Source organism: Psittacula echo, assembly GCF_963264785.1.
Source record: "Psittacula echo genome assembly, chromosome: 2".
NCBI classification, from domain to species: Eukaryota; Metazoa; Chordata; class Aves; order Psittaciformes; family Psittacidae; genus Psittacula; species Psittacula echo.
Window position 1 is genome coordinate 98,512,568 of NC_137737.1, and position 19,571 is coordinate 98,532,138.

General features: G+C 34.7%; 1 protein-coding gene across 8 annotated transcripts in view; it reads right to left on the reverse strand.

Moving 5' to 3' along the window:
- Positions 1 to 19,571, reverse strand: part of ZNF236 (zinc finger protein 236) — a 78,186-nt gene that overhangs the window by 38,367 nt on the left and 20,248 nt on the right. For all 8 annotated transcript variants that reach the window (XM_080611317.1, XM_080611316.1, XM_080611315.1 and 5 more), the window contains exons 5-12: positions 18,348 to 18,472; positions 14,817 to 14,989; positions 12,430 to 12,576; positions 10,534 to 10,605; positions 6,662 to 6,865; positions 4,889 to 5,117; positions 2,865 to 3,137; positions 663 to 866 (exon numbers count right to left, since the gene is read on the reverse strand). In XM_080611317.1, the coding sequence (XP_080467443.1) occupies positions 663 to 866; positions 2,865 to 3,137; positions 4,889 to 5,117; positions 6,662 to 6,865; positions 10,534 to 10,605; positions 12,430 to 12,576; positions 14,817 to 14,989; positions 18,348 to 18,472 (1,427 nt within the window). The remainder of the gene's footprint in view (positions 1 to 662; positions 867 to 2,864; positions 3,138 to 4,888; positions 5,118 to 6,661; positions 6,866 to 10,533; positions 10,606 to 12,429; positions 12,577 to 14,816; positions 14,990 to 18,347; positions 18,473 to 19,571) is intronic.

A 19,571-nucleotide genomic window follows, 5' to 3' on the forward strand; every position in this document is an offset into this window, starting at 1 on the left:
TACTATACTACAATGACTACATAACAGAGAAGGCAGGCTCAAACCACAATGAAGAGTAAATGCCTTGCCCGCTACACTGACCTCTACTGGACAAGTCTTGATTAGGCTGTACACCTTCTTCCAAGACGTGACTTTATGTAATGTTGTAACAATTACTCTACAACAGAATTAAAATAACTGTATGACTTCTCTTTAGCACATTCCAGAATTATTCTGCTCTCTTTTGAAAAATTACCACTAATTATTACCACTAATCCAGTTGAAGTCAATTACAACAAATACACTAAAATCATATAATGCACTGACTCATTAATACATGTAATCTGAATAAACAATAATCTTAAAAATAATCTAGGTCATGAACTGTCATCTCTTCTGTAACAACAGTCTAATTCAACTCCTCTCCTAATGGAATGTAAAAATGCACACACTTTTTTTCTAGTCAGGATTATACAATTTCTCTGTAAATAAAAAAAGGCTCTTCTCAACAATACTAGTGCAAGCAAACTATAAAATATGGCACTTTTCCAAAGCCTGATTTTTTCCAATGACTTATTTCAAAGTGCATCTTTCTGAGTAAGCGCTGATTAAACTGATAATTAACCCTCTATTTTCCAGTGAAATCTAAATTTCAAGAGAGTGTGGATTTACTCGCTCTTTACCTAAATCAGTTATGAGTATGGGCTCTTGTAAAGGTATGTCTGGTACTGGAGCATTCGTCTTTCCTACTCGAACTTTTGCCGGTTTACGTTGATGCCGCAGCTTTCTTAGTTCAGTATGCTTAAAATGTGAAGCAATGTGAGTTTTCCGGTGGCCTGATGTTCTAAACTTTTTGTCACAGTGAGGACAAGCAAAAGGCCTAACACCTGCAAAAGATTAAGAAACAAATTAGTTTGTGACTTTATTTCCTCTGTCCTAGAAATGTCATTTTGGAATACATATTATCTCTCCTGCATTTTCTTCTTTGTTTTCTGTTAGGGTGTTTATTGTTAAATAGATTTTTGAAATAGATCTATAAAATCCAATCAAAATTAAGTATAGAATTACTGAACTACTAACTGGTTGTAACACATAACTTTAAGCAAGCCTGTTATCAGGAAACTGGATGATGCAAAAGTGACAGCAATTTTCAAAGGGATCCAGAAGCTATCCTAAGAATTGCAGATAGCAGAGCAAACGTCCCTCCAAAACAAATAGTTAAAAAAAACCTGTGAGAAAAAAGCATCAAACGCAGACAAATGATACATAATAGAAAGCAAGCCAACAGGAATTATTTATGAAATACTTTTGCAATGCAAAATCCAGTAGAAATTTCTCCTTGGCAAGGATACTGGAGAACTTGTTACAGAGATAGGCAAAGCTGACAAACTTTCAGCTTCTGATGAAGAGGAAATCTTGGACTTAGAAGGCTAGGAAACTTGACTGAGTGTTATGAAGAAAGTGCTATAAAATCACAGGTGGAAAAAATGCACAAGAAATAAAAATGAACCAGTCTTCACAGCACAGTAACTAAAACATCATACAATACTTTACTCAACACGTAGCTCAACATTTCAATTCATTATGTCAGGTTCCCATGGGTTCAAATCCAATTAGCTATGGTCTTTGGAACAAAAATCTACAACGTGCTGCCTACTGCAGAGGTACAACCTGCTTCACAAAGCCCTCAACCCAAAGATTAGCATACACTGCTAAGATGCATTACTGTAGGCTTCCCCTTTTCCACATGCTGCCATCAGAGAGAGCACAGGGGGATAGATGAACTTCTAATCTGACCCAGTAAGCCTGATCTTCTAGACAGAGGAAGAAGCGAACATCTCTTGACAGGAAGACCAATTGCGCTGAACGATGCCTAACTACATTCTAGAGTTCCATGAACACTGGACTATGTATTTTTCAAAGCACCTAGTGATCTTACCACTTTATACGAGTCTGACTTCTTAAATAAGAGTAAGGGTGAGTTTGAAGTAACTGAAAAAAATACTGTTTTACAGAAAATACAGTGAAAAACTTTCTGCAGATGAATCCAACATTGATATTTTATGGATTAAAGGCATCTGACTATAAAACATAAAGGCACACAGCCAATGAATGATACTTTTGCAGAACATATAAATATATAAACAGGAATGAAAGGAAAGGGAAGCACATTTACAAGCTTATCTTGCTGAACGCTGACTGACCTCCAAGAACAAAGAAAGAAAAGTGAAAATAACCAGGTAGTCCACCAAGAGTGGAAAATTAATTTTTCTCTATGTAGAGGACAGAAGTTCAGCCACAGAGAGACAGATATGGAAGATATCATATATAATGCAATAAAGGACAAAATGAACAAAGGAGTTTTACAATATGCAGTGTAAGATACTGAAAACAGGTAAGTTGGCAAAAACATGAAGCAACAGCTTATTGTTGAAGGCAAAATGGGAGGTAAACAAATAGTCCTGAGTGCTACAGTGAAATTATCAAAAAGTGTGGGAGAGGGGCAGGAAGAAATGATGCAGAGTAAATACGAAAGATGACTAGGGGTCAGTAAAATCAGAATTGAAATTCTAATAGTATGACTCTTTAAAAGCACAATTAAATATACTCAGAATAGTGATATTCAAAAGGAGCAACAGCTGACTCATAATCAGAAAACTAAATGTCCATGGCTTTCTTAAGAGCCCAAAGTTCCAAAGCCATGAAAAACTAGAAAAATATGACAAAAATTAAGTTCATTATGTAAGACATTAAAATGGGTTAATTCTCCGACAGATATCAATGACAGGGTAGACATCTCTGCAATTTAAGCACTTCAATTACCTTTTTCCATTCAAGGTTTCACCCACATTACAGAAAATACAAATGCAATTTTGAGGCCTTACCTGTGTGTAGACGAATGTGAACTTTTAAACTCCCTGAGGTGGAAAAGCATTTCATACAAAATTGGCACTTGAAAGCCTTAATGCCAGTATGTGTTTTTATATGTGCTGTGAGAGTACTCTTAACGGCAAAGGCGCGGAAACACTGGGGACACTTGAAAGGCTTCTCATGGGTATGAATGCGAATGTGGCGCACTAGATCACTTGGTTTTTTAAATTCTTTAGAGCAATATGGACAAACATGCCACCTTATTCCATTTTCTTCACGTATAGAACCTAAAATAAGGAACATAAAAATAAATGTGTTTTAAGCATTTCAACAGTTCTCCAGAAATTCCACCACACTATTATACAAGCCAATCAAAACACAAAACCACTTTGTGAAATAGATGCCATTACAACACATTTTGTCGAAAATTAACTTCTCTATCAGATACTTGACAAAAATAGTGATGGACTGGAATGACAACAATAAAACCCAAGAGAATCCTGTTGAAATTCAAACATTTTTATACTACTGAAAAGAAAAAAGGAAAAAAAAAAAGAAAAGAAGAAAAAAAAAAAAAGAAAAAAAAAGCTAAGAAATGTCTGACTTCACAGAACGCAATTTTTATGCCACTTAGAGATACAGAATGTAGTTGCAATGCAATATACCAAATATATTTAAATACAGTATTAACATATAATTATGCAACAATGAATCTAAATCCCTAATCATAACCACACTGAATTACTTTAAGTACTAAACACTTATCTAAATTGGGCAGATACTTTATATGGGCCTTTCTTCTGCAAATTCAGACTTAAATTACATTTTATAAATTTTCATAGGAGAAAAAAGTCTTTCTGAAAGATTTACAATTTAAGGCTACTTTTTCACAGAATTTACGGTCCAAAGGTTTTATGATATCTTATTCTGGCCAAAAATGACAAAAGAATCTTCTAAATCCTATCAGGGTTTTTTATTCATATATGTTGTTCAATATCATGTATTTGTTCATTTAGATTGGTTCATATAGTGATTTTTTTCTGTAAACTGTATCAATATGCTGAGGTTATTTTATAAAAAAAATAAAGGTGGTTGTGTTTGACTGTACTTTAGCAACCTTCTATTTTTATTTGCAGTCAGAATTAAAGAGTTGTTATTGTTACACACATGGAGCAAAGTAGTTACTATTACCAGAAGAAAAAGTTAATGTTGAGTTTTAGCACAGTTATGCTGGACGAGTTTTCAACTTTGGATCAATTTCTGCCTCCCTTGTACAGAAAAAAAGTAACAACAGTGTATCTATGAAGATACTACCGACAGAGCTGAATGACTGCTTATTTTAACACTGTCTCCACCAGGCCAGCCATTAAGGTATGATGGCTACGTTTGGAACAAACCACTTCTAGCAACCTTAATGCTAACTAAAGTTGCATTTAAGCACATGGAGATAAAATCCAGGCTTGCATACTCACAACAGAGTATGGAGGTGCAATATTAATACATAATAAATCAGCACTGTGATTCCCAACATAGGTGACATGAAGTATTACCTACAATGCCAACCTTCATCCTTCCCTACATGGCCTAGTTTAGTGACAATCTGCATGATTGCAGCAGTACTGCACTTCTGCCTCTGTGAAGCCTCACTTCCAAAGAGGAAGAGTAGTGCTTCCAAGAACTCTGCTACGGGACACACCATAAAATACCAATCCTTCTCAGAGAATGATGACACGAAAAAAAGCAAAAAGATTAATATTCTTTTTTTGTCCTTTTCCATAAATTCCACTGGTTTAAATCTAGAAGATTTGACAGCGTAACTTCACTTAATGCCATTCTGACACGGTTTCGCACCAGTATAGTGAAAGTTACAAATACTACTGATCACAACTTCCACATGTACTGTGGTTTAGACAAGAGTAAACGAAATTTATAACTCGTTCACAATACGTTTTGGGAAATTCCTTTATAAAGCCATCAACACACCCACACATACTCTAGACCTTACAGCACAAAGAGCAGCTGGCAGTGGCAACATTACCAGGTAAAAATGATGACTTCTTCTTAATAAACTTTTTTTCTTTTTTATCCAATTTATCTGTACTCTCTTGCTCCTTATCTTGTTCTGCATTATTAGAGTCAGCCTGATGATTTGAAAGTGTCTGGACATCTGGGTTCTGATCCTGTGTCCCAGGAGTCTTAGTTTGGCTGCAGTCAGTAGAATGTGCAGAGACAGGAATTGAAGACAACCCACTGTTCTCTAAAGCTTGCTAAAAGAGAGCAAAATACTTCTAGATTAAGAAAGAAACATTTCACTATCATCACAACTCTTCTCAAGCAAATACTTACAAGATATATCACAACTATAAAAGAAGAATTAAAAATGTCTCGACCTCTCAAAATATCAGCTGGATTTCAAGATTGCAAAAACATTATTACATAACACTGACTTCTGATTGTGAGATTTTAAGTTGGATTTCCTGCACTAGTACGTGTTCCAACAGCTGCCTCTCAGAAAAATGTTGTTTATTTCTATAGAATCAAGCATTTCCCAGGAATATATAGCCATCTCTTATGCCTACTACATGACAGAACAGTTCCCCATAAATGTCAAATTTGAAGCCCATCAGTTTATGGATGGGCTTCAAAAAAGCCGGCATAGATGGTATAAAGAAAAATAAAGAATGTTAAACCAAAGAAAGGCTTGGAAAAGCTCACAAGCCTCTGTTTAACAAACCACCAATAACCACCTGACTGAGGAAAGAGCTATGCACCCAATTTCATGTACACCTGGAAGGGACTGAAGTACAGGCACCTTTATGAAGAGTGTGTCCAAAACAGTTCTGGGCCAAAAACCTCAAACACACTTTTCAGTAGGAGTGTGCAGGTATTTGATCACTTGGAGAAAAACTACATTTTGTTCAACAATATGATCAGTGATTAAATGCTTATGCAAAAACTTCAAGAACCAACCTCAAAGGCCGATTAAAAAAAAAAAAATAAATCTATCAAGATAATAGGTACATTTCATGTTGTAATTCGCTGCAACCACACATCACTTTCCAGACATTAGAGAACTCATACATATAGTTACATGTGACTTTCAGGTCTTCCAAAAAGAAATTTAAATGGTACTTAGAAGACCAGAGATGAAGAAATAGCTTAAAGGTTAGCTGGCTACCACCAATACTAAAGAAGTTTTTATTCTATCTTATGCCTCTATGGAGGCTGCACTACGAGCACAGGCAGTTGCACCTCTTCTGTTACAAAGCATCTCCTACTGCCAGTGTCTAGGACAGAATAATGGTTACAAGAAACACTGGTTGAGCCGGGAAGGAATTTTCTTGCACAAATAGGAAATATTCAAATAACCCTTATTAATTAGAACAGGATAAAGGCCCCGTATACATTCTCATTTTTTAACCAGATAAAAATATTTATTTTTCCCCTCTTAAACATCATCAAGTTTTAAGCATGGCCTAATTTAAGGACAAACCAGAAGATGCTTCTAGGCAACAGAAAAAGAAAGCCAAAGGAAGCAATGAAATGTCCATGTATGGGTGTGTACACTTAAAGCTTTCTTCTGGGTCATATAATCAGTATTTATAACCTTGCTTCTGTTAATATTGTACAAAGATATCTTGGTGCGTTTCATACCCTTTCAGTAGATCTTTACAAGTCTTTCTTGACTGATAAACCATCTAAAAATGTAGAAGGAATGCTATAATTGAAAATACTTAGAACAAATTTGACTAAAATAAAAAAAAGAAGGAACCCACTGAAATGGAAAGCTGTTCTCACACAGAGCTCTTACCTGTAAAATATCTCGATTGATTCCCACTGCAATGTTGAGTTGCTGACCAGGTTGTTGAGGCTGGTTATTTTCTACAGGACCTGGTTCTGATAACTCAAGGAGCTGCTGTATGACATCAGTTACAGCCTGCTGACCCTGGTGAGCAGCAGCTGAAGAAACCTGGTTTTCTGGCTGTTGAAGAAGTGGAGACCGAAAATGTGTGGCCTGTAATATACAGTGGTACATTGATAAGGAAGATGAAAATCAAGTAAGAACTGTTCAGCTTCCTTATCTCAAATGCTTGTTAACTGTCTGCTACAAGGATGTCCACTTGACTAAGACCTAAGAATTATACAGAGCTGTCTACTCACTCCACTAAAGAACTGCTTCCGTGTATCCCTTTTCCGGGTTGCTTACCAAGCTGCAAAACTGTAAACTTACAGCTTGAATTACATTTATTGTAACTACCGAACCTTCAACCAGTTTACAAAATAGAGGGATCAATTACTGAATTCCATGTGTAGTGGTCACACGAAAAGTAATTCCAAAACAAATAAATAGCACTGACATAGTTATCCTTTTAAAGTTTACATTTAACTAAAGCAAGTCATTTAGGAAAATAACCTTCTATTAGTTGAGATTTTTTTTGTATGAAATTATTTGTCTTGTTACATCAAAAAATCTCAGAACTATTAACTTTTTCCCTTCAACTTTCAACCCTCTAAACCTCTTAGCTTTATACTCTAAAACTCTTTATACTCTTTATACTCTAAAACTTTAAATACAAATGGAGCTGTGTCAAAATACTAAAACCACCTTGAAGTCTAACAGTCAAATTTCGTAATCTTTGATTTGATAATTTTATCTGAGGCTACCTTAGTAACAATTATGAAGAATATTATTGAATATTATAGAATATTATGAAAAATATTTGAAGACAAAAAGCTTTGGTACTTCATTTTAAAAGCAAACATACAGACTCTTTCTGTTCTCCATCATTCATAAATTTCTTTTTCTTATAACAAATAGACTGCATAAGTATGCCATTACTGAAACAAATGCTTTCAATAATTTATTTTACTGCAGAAAACAGAAATATGCAATGGCTAGCCCCATAATTCTTTTCCTTAGAGCACACTGGATATTTGCTTCTAATATTCACTTTTCTCTTCTAAAAATAATCACTTCCAGGCATGCACATATATATATACAAAACACTATCTTCTTTCAGATAGTTTTTAACAAAAAATAATCTTAGACTTCATGTACATAATATTTCTTCCAATCTGAAAACTCCCCTGAGATTGTCCTATACTGATAAATTACACTGGACAGTTAAAATGACACTGTCACCATATTCAAGAATGGTTAAGAAAAATTAGCTTAACTTAGTTAGGTCCTGCAAATTTGATGAAGTATTGTTAATGCCTTCTCTGAGATGACATAAAACAAACTCTTATCTCATTTCTCTTGCATGCATGTGAGAATAGCACTTGCTATTTTGCCAATTTAACCATTACTTCATCTTTTTTCACCTCACCAGCAGGACAGATGGGAAGACTCCACTTCTTCAGATTCCAATTTTGCAAAAGTGCTATAAACATTTCAATATGTGGTTTACAAAATAAAATACACTATATGCCATTTTCATTGCAGTAAACAAGAAATGAAGCAAAGTGTTTTGCTAAAGAGTGTAACAGCTCTTGATAGAGATTATTCATTTTCCTGAAACAGAATTGAGGGAAGCTCTTCAGTACAGTGAGAAGCCTACACTAGAAATCTGCAAGATTCTTCCAGCATTTAGCAGGAGGAAAAAAACTGTTAATGAAGGAACTGCTCAACAAATGAACAGCAACCGCACATCAACAAGCAGGCTGTGTATCTGAAGGCATGGAAACAAGCAGACAGTACATCAAAGGAGGAATATCTGAAAACATGTAACAAAATTGCTGCTGATTCACCTTAGCATGGAGGTCTGTCTGCATTAGTTTTGATGTGATGCCATACCTTCCTTTTCCACTAGATTCCATATGGGTTACAGTATATAGTTACTACTGTAAAAATAGAAGGTACCCTAGCAAGTGGAAGGACAGTTCAGGTTTCTGCTCTAACTGCCAGACTAGCAAACCATGCTTGGTTTCCTAAATCCACCACACCTAAGCTGACACTGACTCTGTACAGGGTCAGACATAAACTGCTTGGTGGCTTAGCAGTTATTAAGTCATGCTCTGGAGAAGAAACATTTTTGAAGACGCTACTACTACGGATGGAACTAAAGCAGTTCCTCACTTGGTGAGCAAGAATCTGGGAACAGTGGGTAATGGGATCTGTTGCTCCAAACTGGAACCACACAATATGACACACTGACACAGGAGACCCATTTCAATATTCAGATTCAATGAAACAAAAACAAAACAAAACCAACTAACTAACCAACCAAACAACAAACAAACAAAAAACCCCATCCTCTTGACTCCTGAGAAACAAGTAGGTCATCAGTTCCTCTATGAAACTTGATTTACTGGACAGCTTTTGAATACAAACTACCACACATAAAACAAAGTCAAATGAGAATTGCAAAACTTTAACTTAAATAATATTCAATATACTTAAGTATTAAATCATACTTCTTTTAAAAGAGTGATTTCTAAGAGATTAATATGAATTGACAGACTGCATTCTCGGCAAGCTCCTCTCTCTAGAACATGAACCTGCCACAACTATATGAAGATTGTAATTTTCTAAAGCTTCATTATTTAGGAATATATGTTATATTTACTCCAGTATACTTTCAATAAAGTATATCCTAAGTTAACGATTAACTTCTTTTCAGACCTGTGCTTTCACAGACACACACACAATTCCCTCCCCAAAAAACAGGCATCACTTCTCATACTACTCTTTAGCAAAGAAAAATTATTTCAACTTGTTAAAAAAATGAAAAAATGAAAGCCTACTTAAAATAAACTGCTTCTGAAGAACGGATGGTTTTTATATTTTTAAAAATCTAATCAGCAACATAGTGTAATTACTTATTTATATAATATAGAAAATATTAGCAATTAATTAGTTCATGTCAGTTCTGTCTATCTCTTAAGTTAACTGGTCCTTGAACAATGAATTCAGAGTCAAAATATAAAGAAAGTGGAAAGACTGGTTATGGTGACTTCAAAGCAACACTGTCAGATTTCTGAGTCATTGGTTTTGTGGATTCTAGTACACAAGCAGAGTATCAGTGGCTGATGTTGTGAAAGGTGGAATGCAGGTGAAGTTAGTCTGTCACCATGTCAACCATACTCCAACCTGGACAAACAACGTGCTACATAGCTGCAATAAAACATGCTGCTGCTCTCACTGTGACTGGCACATAAAGACCTGCGTGTACATCAAGACTGCTTGCTACGGGGTCCCAGAAAGTGACCCCTGTATCATACTTCCCTAGCTCCAGGGGCTCTTCCTGAGCCCTACGATTCCAGTGCTGCCTCAGTTCCAACCAACTCAAGCAGCATGAACACAGCTCTTTCCCTCTCTGCCCAAACTGTGGTATTCTTGTGAATTGAAGTCAGAGCAGAATAATCCAGTATTTTTAAGAGTCCTACTCTGCTGTGGTCTTTTTATGCAGGACGGCATTTGACTCCACTTTCAAGAGCTAATGAACAGAATTATATGCAAAAGCATGAGCGTATAACAAAAGAGGGAATACAATCCCTTCAAGAGCTGTTCCATTGCTAAATAACCAGCTGCATTCACCAAGAAGCTTGCCTTCCATGTATCAGCTGACCAACTTATCACAGAGGACTGTTGCATATACTTTTTCACCAAATTAAAACAAAGTTTACAAAATTTCTCCCACTTTCAGGCTTGACAAAATATGACAAAAACTCTATACTTACATTCTTCCACTTGTTATCAACAGGTTGCAAAAGATTAGCAGAGGATGTTGCTAAAGATTGGGTGACAGAGTCCTACAAAGAAATGAAAAGAAAGTTTTCTTTTTTCCACACACACACAAAAAAAAAAAAAAAGAAAAAAAAATAAAAACATGGCTAATATCATACAGAAAAGTAGCACAGTTCATTTTCCCACAGTATGGAGACTAGGGAGAGAAAGATGTACTCATGTATAACAAAAGAATACATTCTTTGGTAGTACAGCACTTCAGGAGATTTCAAATTTTGGAAAGTATATTTATTAAGGGCATACTCATTGTTTATCCCCAGGTACGCAGCAAGGAACAGCAGAGTCTGACCTTAAACTTTAGAACAGAATTATCATACTGAGATTTGTTGTTAAAGCAGCTCTGCAAGTTTTGAGCAGAATGAAGAAGTCAGTTCTCATCTAAGAATGTCAGTGCTAATCTAAAAATGCACCATCTTTCTATAGCAACAAAAATCACTAAATACATGCAGTTTCAGATAATAATTTAAAATGAAAAGCATAATACTCTTAGTAGGCAATTGGCATGCCAGTTATTATCTTTGCTCCTCCTTGTCTTAGCCTATGTTTCAGAACATGTTTCAGAACATGTTTTTAGAAAGATTATTTTTTCCTTCCATTTTGCTTATACTAGCATAGGTAGGTATTCTTTATTTTCCCCTCTGATGCAAGCAGAGAAGTATGCATGCAGCAAAGTTCATAAGAAGTCACTGCTGTAATGCCAAAAACAATGCAAATGCCAAATATTTAAACAAAACAATCCAAGAAAAATAGAGCTGGCCAGGGTAAGCAAACATGAAGTAGTATGAAGGAATTCTTTTCCATCCTGCTTTTAAGATTAGGCTTGGGAATGTAGAAATATACAAAAAGATGCAGATTGTATGTTCTTGCAAGAACACAGGACACATTAGTCTTTTTTTTTTTTAATTAATTAACCTGAAGAAACAAATAGCATCTGCCTTATAAAAAAACAGACCCGTGTTTTTACCATAATACAGCTGAAAAATGAAGTTGAAACTTTAAATTTTAACCCTCCTCTTCAAAGTCTGATATTACTTGTAATCCACTGAACATAATAATTAAATACTAAATAATTTAAAAAATTAAAAAATTAAAAAATTAAAGCACAGAAACTGGAAATTTTGCAAAATAGAGTGGAATAAAGATAGAAAAGGTAGTTCTATTCAAAATAAAAGAAGCAGTATGATATATTAATTATGCACTGGCTCAAAAAATAAATCAGTCTTATGAAACCAAAAGTGTTTTCTGAATTTTAGCTCCTTCTGTTATCTTGGTAAAGAAAGAAAAACATTCAGTGCTTCCAAGAAAGCTTTTTCCTTTATGATCTGTCAAATAAGAAGCTAACATTTAAAACAAGTTATCAGAAATAGTCAGAAGAAGAATCCATTGTGTGTTTCCATTGACTAGAATTGTATAAACAAGTAATTTCTGAAAATGAGTTAATTTTAATAGTTCTAAATCTGAATTATTTGAATAGTTCTAAATTTAATTGTTCAGTAAAAATTCCCAATTATTTCTGTTATCTGAGGAAGCAACCTTTCCTCCCCACACAGTCTCTAAGCACCAGAATTATATTTTACTTAGTTGTAGAATTTTTATTTTTCTAACCAAACTGTCAAATATCAAATCCTTTCTTGCATATGCTTGGCCAATTTACATTCCGCCAATATTTAATCACACCCATCAATTCCAGAAATGACACAAAACTTTAAAAAGACGAAAGACAGCAATAGGTCTTTCAGTTCTAACCTATCAGAAGAATTACTGGAATTGAGATATAGACCTAATTAAACTCTAAAAGGCATTTTCACACTATAGCAAGCAATGCTTACCGCTGTAACATGAGATACATCTGTTGAAGCACTTGCAGAATTCTGTGGACCACCCATGTGCATCTTGCTGATATGTGTATTTAAACTACCCAAGCTTTTGAAGACACAGCTGCATTCTGTACAGTTGTATGTAGGCCCATTCTTCACCTTCAATAAAACAAACAAAAAAAATCAAGTAAATTTTTCCCTACATCTACCAAATATTACAGTTTTCATTATTTATCCACATAATAAATATACTATGGGATTATAAGAACTAAAATGGTTTCTGATATCCAGTTATGGAATCAGTTTGACATCTCTCGTATATCAAGTCAACTGTAATCTACATGCGTGACTGTCATTTTCTATTACCACTTCTCCACATTAGGAAGCACCAGAGACCAAAACAAGTCATCTGGCAAATGAGGCCTCAGACTTTTCTCTCCTTACAATTTCCTGCTGTTACACACTTAGAAACAAAACTGAAATGCAACTTTATCAATTAAGATGTGCCCGAAAGCAAAGCATCATGCACAATACAAATGGAAGTCTGGAAATAGGAAGATGAAAAGTGCAGAGAGTTGATCTTTAAAGTTTGGCTTTCTCTTGTTTACTTTTGCAAAAGTATTTTTTTTACAAATTTCCAATAAAAAAATAAAATCAATTTCTTGGGTCAAAAAGCCAACACAGAGAACTGAATTTGAACACACAGCAATCAGCAGCAACCTGTTTTGGACTTCTAAGACAACCTGTTGAGATAGCTAAAGCAGCTAAATTTGCAGATTCCAACCATCCTCAGTTCCCTCTCATCCTCAGTCTATGACATAGCAGTAAGATCCATTGCAGTACTTTCAATACACAGAGAATGAAAAGCTAAGGAAAACATGCTGCATTGCTCACAGTATGGTACAGAATTTTGTATTCTCTGACAGCAGTTCAAACTGGTAACAAGACTTTCAGAAAAAGGTATCAGCTAATAAAAAGCTGGTACAACTAAACAGTAATACACAAACTGAGAATCAACCTGCTTCATCATCACCTGTAATGTTATTTTGTAACTGCCTCAGGAAAAAATGAAGAATTAAGAGTCTTGAAGGAAACAGTGACACAGCAAGACAAAAATAAAAAATAAATAAATTTAAGGAAAAAAAAAAATCAACAAATGATCCAAAGCAGTTACTAAAATGCAGGCTTAGGATCATGAAACACAGCACAGGATGTGATTAAGAAGTAGCATTTATTTAAAGTCCCCTATCCCACAACTTTTTTTTTTTTTAATAACAGTAACAGAGAAAAAAGTGAAAATAGTTTTTGCTTGTTCTCCAACAATCTTATCGTATTGAAAAAAATCAATGCAAATTATTAATGTTGGTTAATTTATGTAGCAAAAGCTACCATACATTGTGATAGAAGACTAGCGGCACAAAGCTATAGGAAATGCAATTGTATGATTTAATAGAACTGAGTATAATGCAAACCACTAAGACACACTAATAAGATGTGTCCTAAAATTAAGGAACTAACATACTAGAAAGATCCTTAATAAAAAAATCCAATAAATAAGATTTACTGCCATAACACAAAAATGGAAAACAAGAAAGCAAATCTCAGACTTAGGGGAAAAAGTAAGAGCAGAGAAGATATCCTGCATGCAGGTAAAAAAAAAAAACCCACTGCCTCTATCACTTCAAACCTTCCAAATCAAAACTAGGTCTCTTTCTATGGGTACTTCCAAGCACACATCACTAAAGTCATAAAGGAAATTACTGAACAAAGTTGCATAGCCAATGTTGCTCAGAAGATTATATTACATTATCACAGCAGCACCTTTTGAATCTTAAAAATTGTCTGTCACAAAGAAGAAAAAAACCAGCATAAAGAGGTCTGAGATAACAATGGTTTTTATCTTATTTTGTAATTTTCTTTCTGTAACTGAAAAACCTCTGAAAAAGGCTGCGAGATATGTACTTCAAAGACAAATTGCAAGGGTGCTCTATGATGGAGTTAGTGGTTTGCTGTTTGGCCTGGAAATGTTTCACCATTTTCTGCTTTGCTGCTTTTGCCTTAGTTTCATTTGATTCTAGCCCTCGTTCTCCCAAGACTGACACATACGTTTTTATATACCTACACCCACTAATCATTTCTTAATCTATCAATGTACTGAAAAGACAATGATAAATGAATCTTTTGCTAGCTATCCTAAATATATATTTATTCAGACTGAGCTATTTCAGGAAAGTCTGCAGGTAAAACTAACAAACTAGAATCTATACTATGGCAGTATATCCATACTGGCTACGGAAAGCACCAGAGAGCAACAGGAACAGAAAACAGCACAATTTAAATACTGAAAATGAAATAAGAAGTATATTAGCACCAACCACTTTATGAATAATTGTATTTACCTCTGAATGAACTCTCTGTATGTGTGACTGAAGATTGCCTTTCTGAGAAAAGGCTGCAGGACAAAAGGCACAAGCATGGGGTTTTTCGCCAGTGTGCTTGATCATATGGGTCTGCAATGCCCCCTTCTGGTTAAAGGCTTTTCCACATTCACTGCATTTGAAAGGTCTTTCACCTGAGAGGAAAAAGGAGGAACATGTGCGGTAAGGTGCTTTAAGTAAACGCTAGCAGTCCCCTAAATGAAAAATTGCATCAGCTAGAATATTTCATACAGTTACCTGCACGTACACACACACAAACTCAGAAACATACTTATTGGGTGTTTTTATTATGAAATTTCGTACCTCAACCACCAATGTCAGCATCTACTCTGATGAAGCTTTGTGAAATAGTTTTATGACTTAGCTGATGATTATCAGTTAAAATTGATGAAACAAATTAAATTTGCATGAAGCAATTATTTAGAACTGCTTCCCTCAACTCGTGGTTTGGAAGATCTCAGAAGTTGCTATTCAAAACCACTGGAGGAGAAGGGTAAAAAGAGAAAAAAAACCAAACCCACATACGTCATTCTTTTACATCAAATCTCATAAAACTTCATGGAAACAAATGGAGGACCAGAGGGTGGAATGGACAGTATTAAATAACTAACAGTCAAAAATTTACCATTTTATTTAGTCTAAAATCAAAAAGTCTTACAGCAACACTGATAAAAATGGCCTATGGTTCTCACTCCCCAGTAAACAGCCATTCATTCTTTACAACCTCCTACGGAAAATATGCAATAATTTTTTTCTTATAAAAAAACACTGTACAGCCCTACTCAGGAAATAATTTCAAAACTCTGAATGTTCATATTGCTACTAAACATCAAAGAACAACTAGGCAATATTGTTACAGGAATGCTGTCACTATTTCCTGATTTGGTGTTCTCAGTGCTGTGCACACTTATGAGTTCTCTGTACATTAACGCATTAAGCATGAAAAACTCCAAAGAAATTTTAGGTGATAAAACATAATAGAACTGCATAAACATATTACAAAGCTACATATTTTAAACACACAACGAACAAAGCTCAGTTTCTCACAACCATGTGTTAATTTACTACTGTGAACTCAGTAGTATTCTTTTTTTTTTTTTAACTTAGTGAAATAGTTTAGGTGTGGTTAACTCCAGGACCTGGGAAATATTTGCTTTTGCACATTTCTGTAGCAAAACCGTTATAAGCATGCTGTATATTATGTCTGCTACACCAGTAAGTACTAGCATGTGGTAAATATTATGTACACTAAAGCAGTTTTAATGAATATTTTTATGACTTCTAATTACATAGCTGTAATTACATCAAGTATAAGATTATTAATTCTTAATTAAATTCACATTGTTTTAAATAAAAGCAGCTGCTTTCTGAAATAGATAACAAGCATATAGCATCAACTCTGATTTTCTGTTCTGTTGCTTATGGCTTTCAAAAATGCTTTAAGGTCTGCAGGTATGAACAGTATATTTTTAATTACAGATTTAAATACAAAACACTGATTCAAATTTTCTTGAAATAAAGCGTCAAAATCCCTATTGGGCTTTCACAGGTAAAAAGCTTAGCTTTCACTAATAGCTTCTGGTGGACACATAGAAGAATTGCTTCAGGTCAAGTTTGCCTAAGTAAATGTCATTATAAAATTATAAAATTATAATTCTACTGTGGAAATCTGGAATTTCTCTAGTTCTCAAGTATAACCTAATAACATACAGATTTGGGAGGGGAAAGGGGAGTTCATTACTTAATTATTAATACAGGATTTGCAATCCCTGAGACTTAATTTTTCCCCAAAGGGTGTAAGTGCTTGAAATTAATAGCTATGTGCAAAAAGTATGGCAATTAAGACACTAATGTAATGTATGTGTAGAACTGACATGCTCTTTTAACAATTACAGACTTAAGTATTCTAGATACTTTAAAGCAGAGCTCTTCATTCCTACATATTTTACAGTACCTCAAGCAATTAGATGCCAGACATATTGTCTGCAGATACAAAGTAAGTAACATGCTTCACAAATTAAATGAGTATTCACTAGCTACTTGGAGCTTAAAATGACCTACCATCATGTGCAGATAGAGACTACATTTTCTGTCTCTGGTTTCCAATAGACAAATGTCTTTCTATTCTTCAAAATAATTATAAATGCCCTTGAACTTTTTGAGCTTTAGAAAAGCGTCCTCAAGTAATCATGATCTCGTTTCTTTAATTCTGACTAGAACAAGCTAAAACAATGTATCAAATAGCAACAAGACTCTAAAATAAGAAACTTAAGTTTCAATTACTTCTTTGAGATACTACTTTGAGGCAAGTTTTAAAGCAGGTACAATGGTGACCTCTTGTGTTACTGTTCTATAACTGGATCTATAAAACTTAGAGAAGATTCTTAAGAAACAGTCATGCAACAGAATTTTTTTTTCTTCCTTGGTAAACAACATCATTCTTGGCAATTCATCACACTACTATCCATGGCAGGGGGGTTGGAACCAGATGATCTTAAGGTCCCTTCCAACCCTAACTATTTGATGATTCTGTTCTATGATTCACTGAACAACAGACTGCTAACACAAACAACATCACACACTTACAAAATTGACTACTTGAATTAGCTGAAAACTAGACAAACAACAATTTATTCACAAGATGGAAAACACATGCATACTGCACAACACTGAAGCATCTCCAAAGAAGGTTTTGCTCTGTTTAAAGTCAAACTCCTGCTATACTATGTATAGCTGGTTGCAACATGAGAACTATTCTCACAGTCCTCTGTACTCTTCAAAGACTTTTATATTATTTTATGGTTGGCATTTTGCAGTTATTTCAATGGCTTTAGGATTAAACATGCATATTTTTATTACAGTAATTTAGCAAAATCTATTTGCTATTCATTCTACAAATTCGAACAGTCATCTGAACTTCTTCAAATACCAAAATTACAGTCTAGGCTTACAATCTCCCAAATTCACTTTGGACATCCTGAAAATGGCAGCTAAAGTACACTATATATATATATATGGTAGTAACTTTAAATCAATCAAGAAACAAAACCAAGGCTACTATGTTAAAAGTATTGTTCGTTCTCATGTACTTCTGCTCTTTTGTGAACTGTAAATTTTAGAACCTGTTCTCTAGAGTACGTAAGACCTTATTTAGAGTAGCTGACAGGCCCTTATCTAGAGATTCTAAGTTTAGAGCCCATTGAACAAGTACCAAAACTAGTATTCTGTAACAACAAAAACCTATAAAGTACTTAATTTTTTTTTTAAACTGCTTCTAATGATATTCATTTGGAAATTTTAAGAGCATGTATATTTCCTAAGCAAAGGAATTACATAAAAGTTGTTTTTAACCAACAGGCAACAGCATCTAATGAGCCAAATGTATTAATACTATTTCAAGTCCAGACAGGAAGGAAAATACTTAGCATTTCACAGGTTAACTGAATTTGGTAAAACAAATACAAACTAAAATAATTCCTTCCACAGACTCACCTGTGTGTATCCTAACATGACGTGTTAACTGACTCGGTTTCTGGAATGTCTTTCCACAGTGAGGACAGGAATACGTAAACCCACTTCTGTCAATGTTTCTGTTATAAGATCTGGTATTTGATACCCTGTCATTTTAAAGCAATAACAAAAAAAGGAATTTACATAAAATAATCTTAAACAGTATTTTGAAATTATTATTTTACTCCATCATTTTTTAACATACAGTGTAAATTTGATGACAATATACAGTATCAGCTGCAACAGTTAAAAACCAAGCCCTTTAATGATACAAAAGGAACAACAGAAACAGACCTTTTCTAAGTAACTATGAACACCAAGAATTTGTTATTTTTGTAATAAAATCAATATATCTTAGAGATTCTCTAGCGACATTTTCACTGTGAATTCTGCTAAACAGAATACAGTGACTTCGTAACCGTTATTCTGGTGAGAACTTAACTCTGTGAAACTGTCATTGACTGGTTGGAAGGAACCTTAAAGATTATCTAGTTTCAACCTCCCTGCCATAAGCAGGGAAAGCTTCCACTATACCAGGCTGCTCAAAGCCTCATCCAACCTGGCCTTAGAACATGAAGACAATGTGTTCTTGTTAGTTCATGACAAGAATTTAACAACCCAAATACAAGAGGTAACGGCCTCAAGCTAGGGGACGCTTAAACTGGATATTAGGAAAAATATCTTCACCAAAAGGGTGATCAGACATTGGAACAAGCTTCCCAGGGAAGTGGTGGAATCATTGTCCCTGGAAGTGTTCAAAGACCATGCAGATGAGGCTCTCAGTGACACGGTTTAGTGGTGGACTTGCCAGTCCTGGGATAATTGTTGGACTTGATGATCTCAAAAGGTCTTTTCCAACCTAGCTGATTCTGTGATTCTATGATCCACAACTGCCCCTCAAATATAAATCAACCTCCACATAGAAACAGATTATATAAATTCCAAAAATTAATTTCTCTACAGATCAAACTAATAGTTTAAATGTCTGCTGAAAAACATCAACAGCTATGGGAAAAAACAACAACTGATTTGATGCTTGAGAAAAGGATTAAAAAAAAAAAAGCTGCAGATCATCACAACTCAGCTAAACAAGCAGAAATCAGAAGGCAGCGGGCAAGCCAATACGGTATCCAGAGCACTCCACATTTTCCACAGTGACCGAGTATCTACACCTACACAGTAATCCAGCTTGTCAGTACTGCTTAA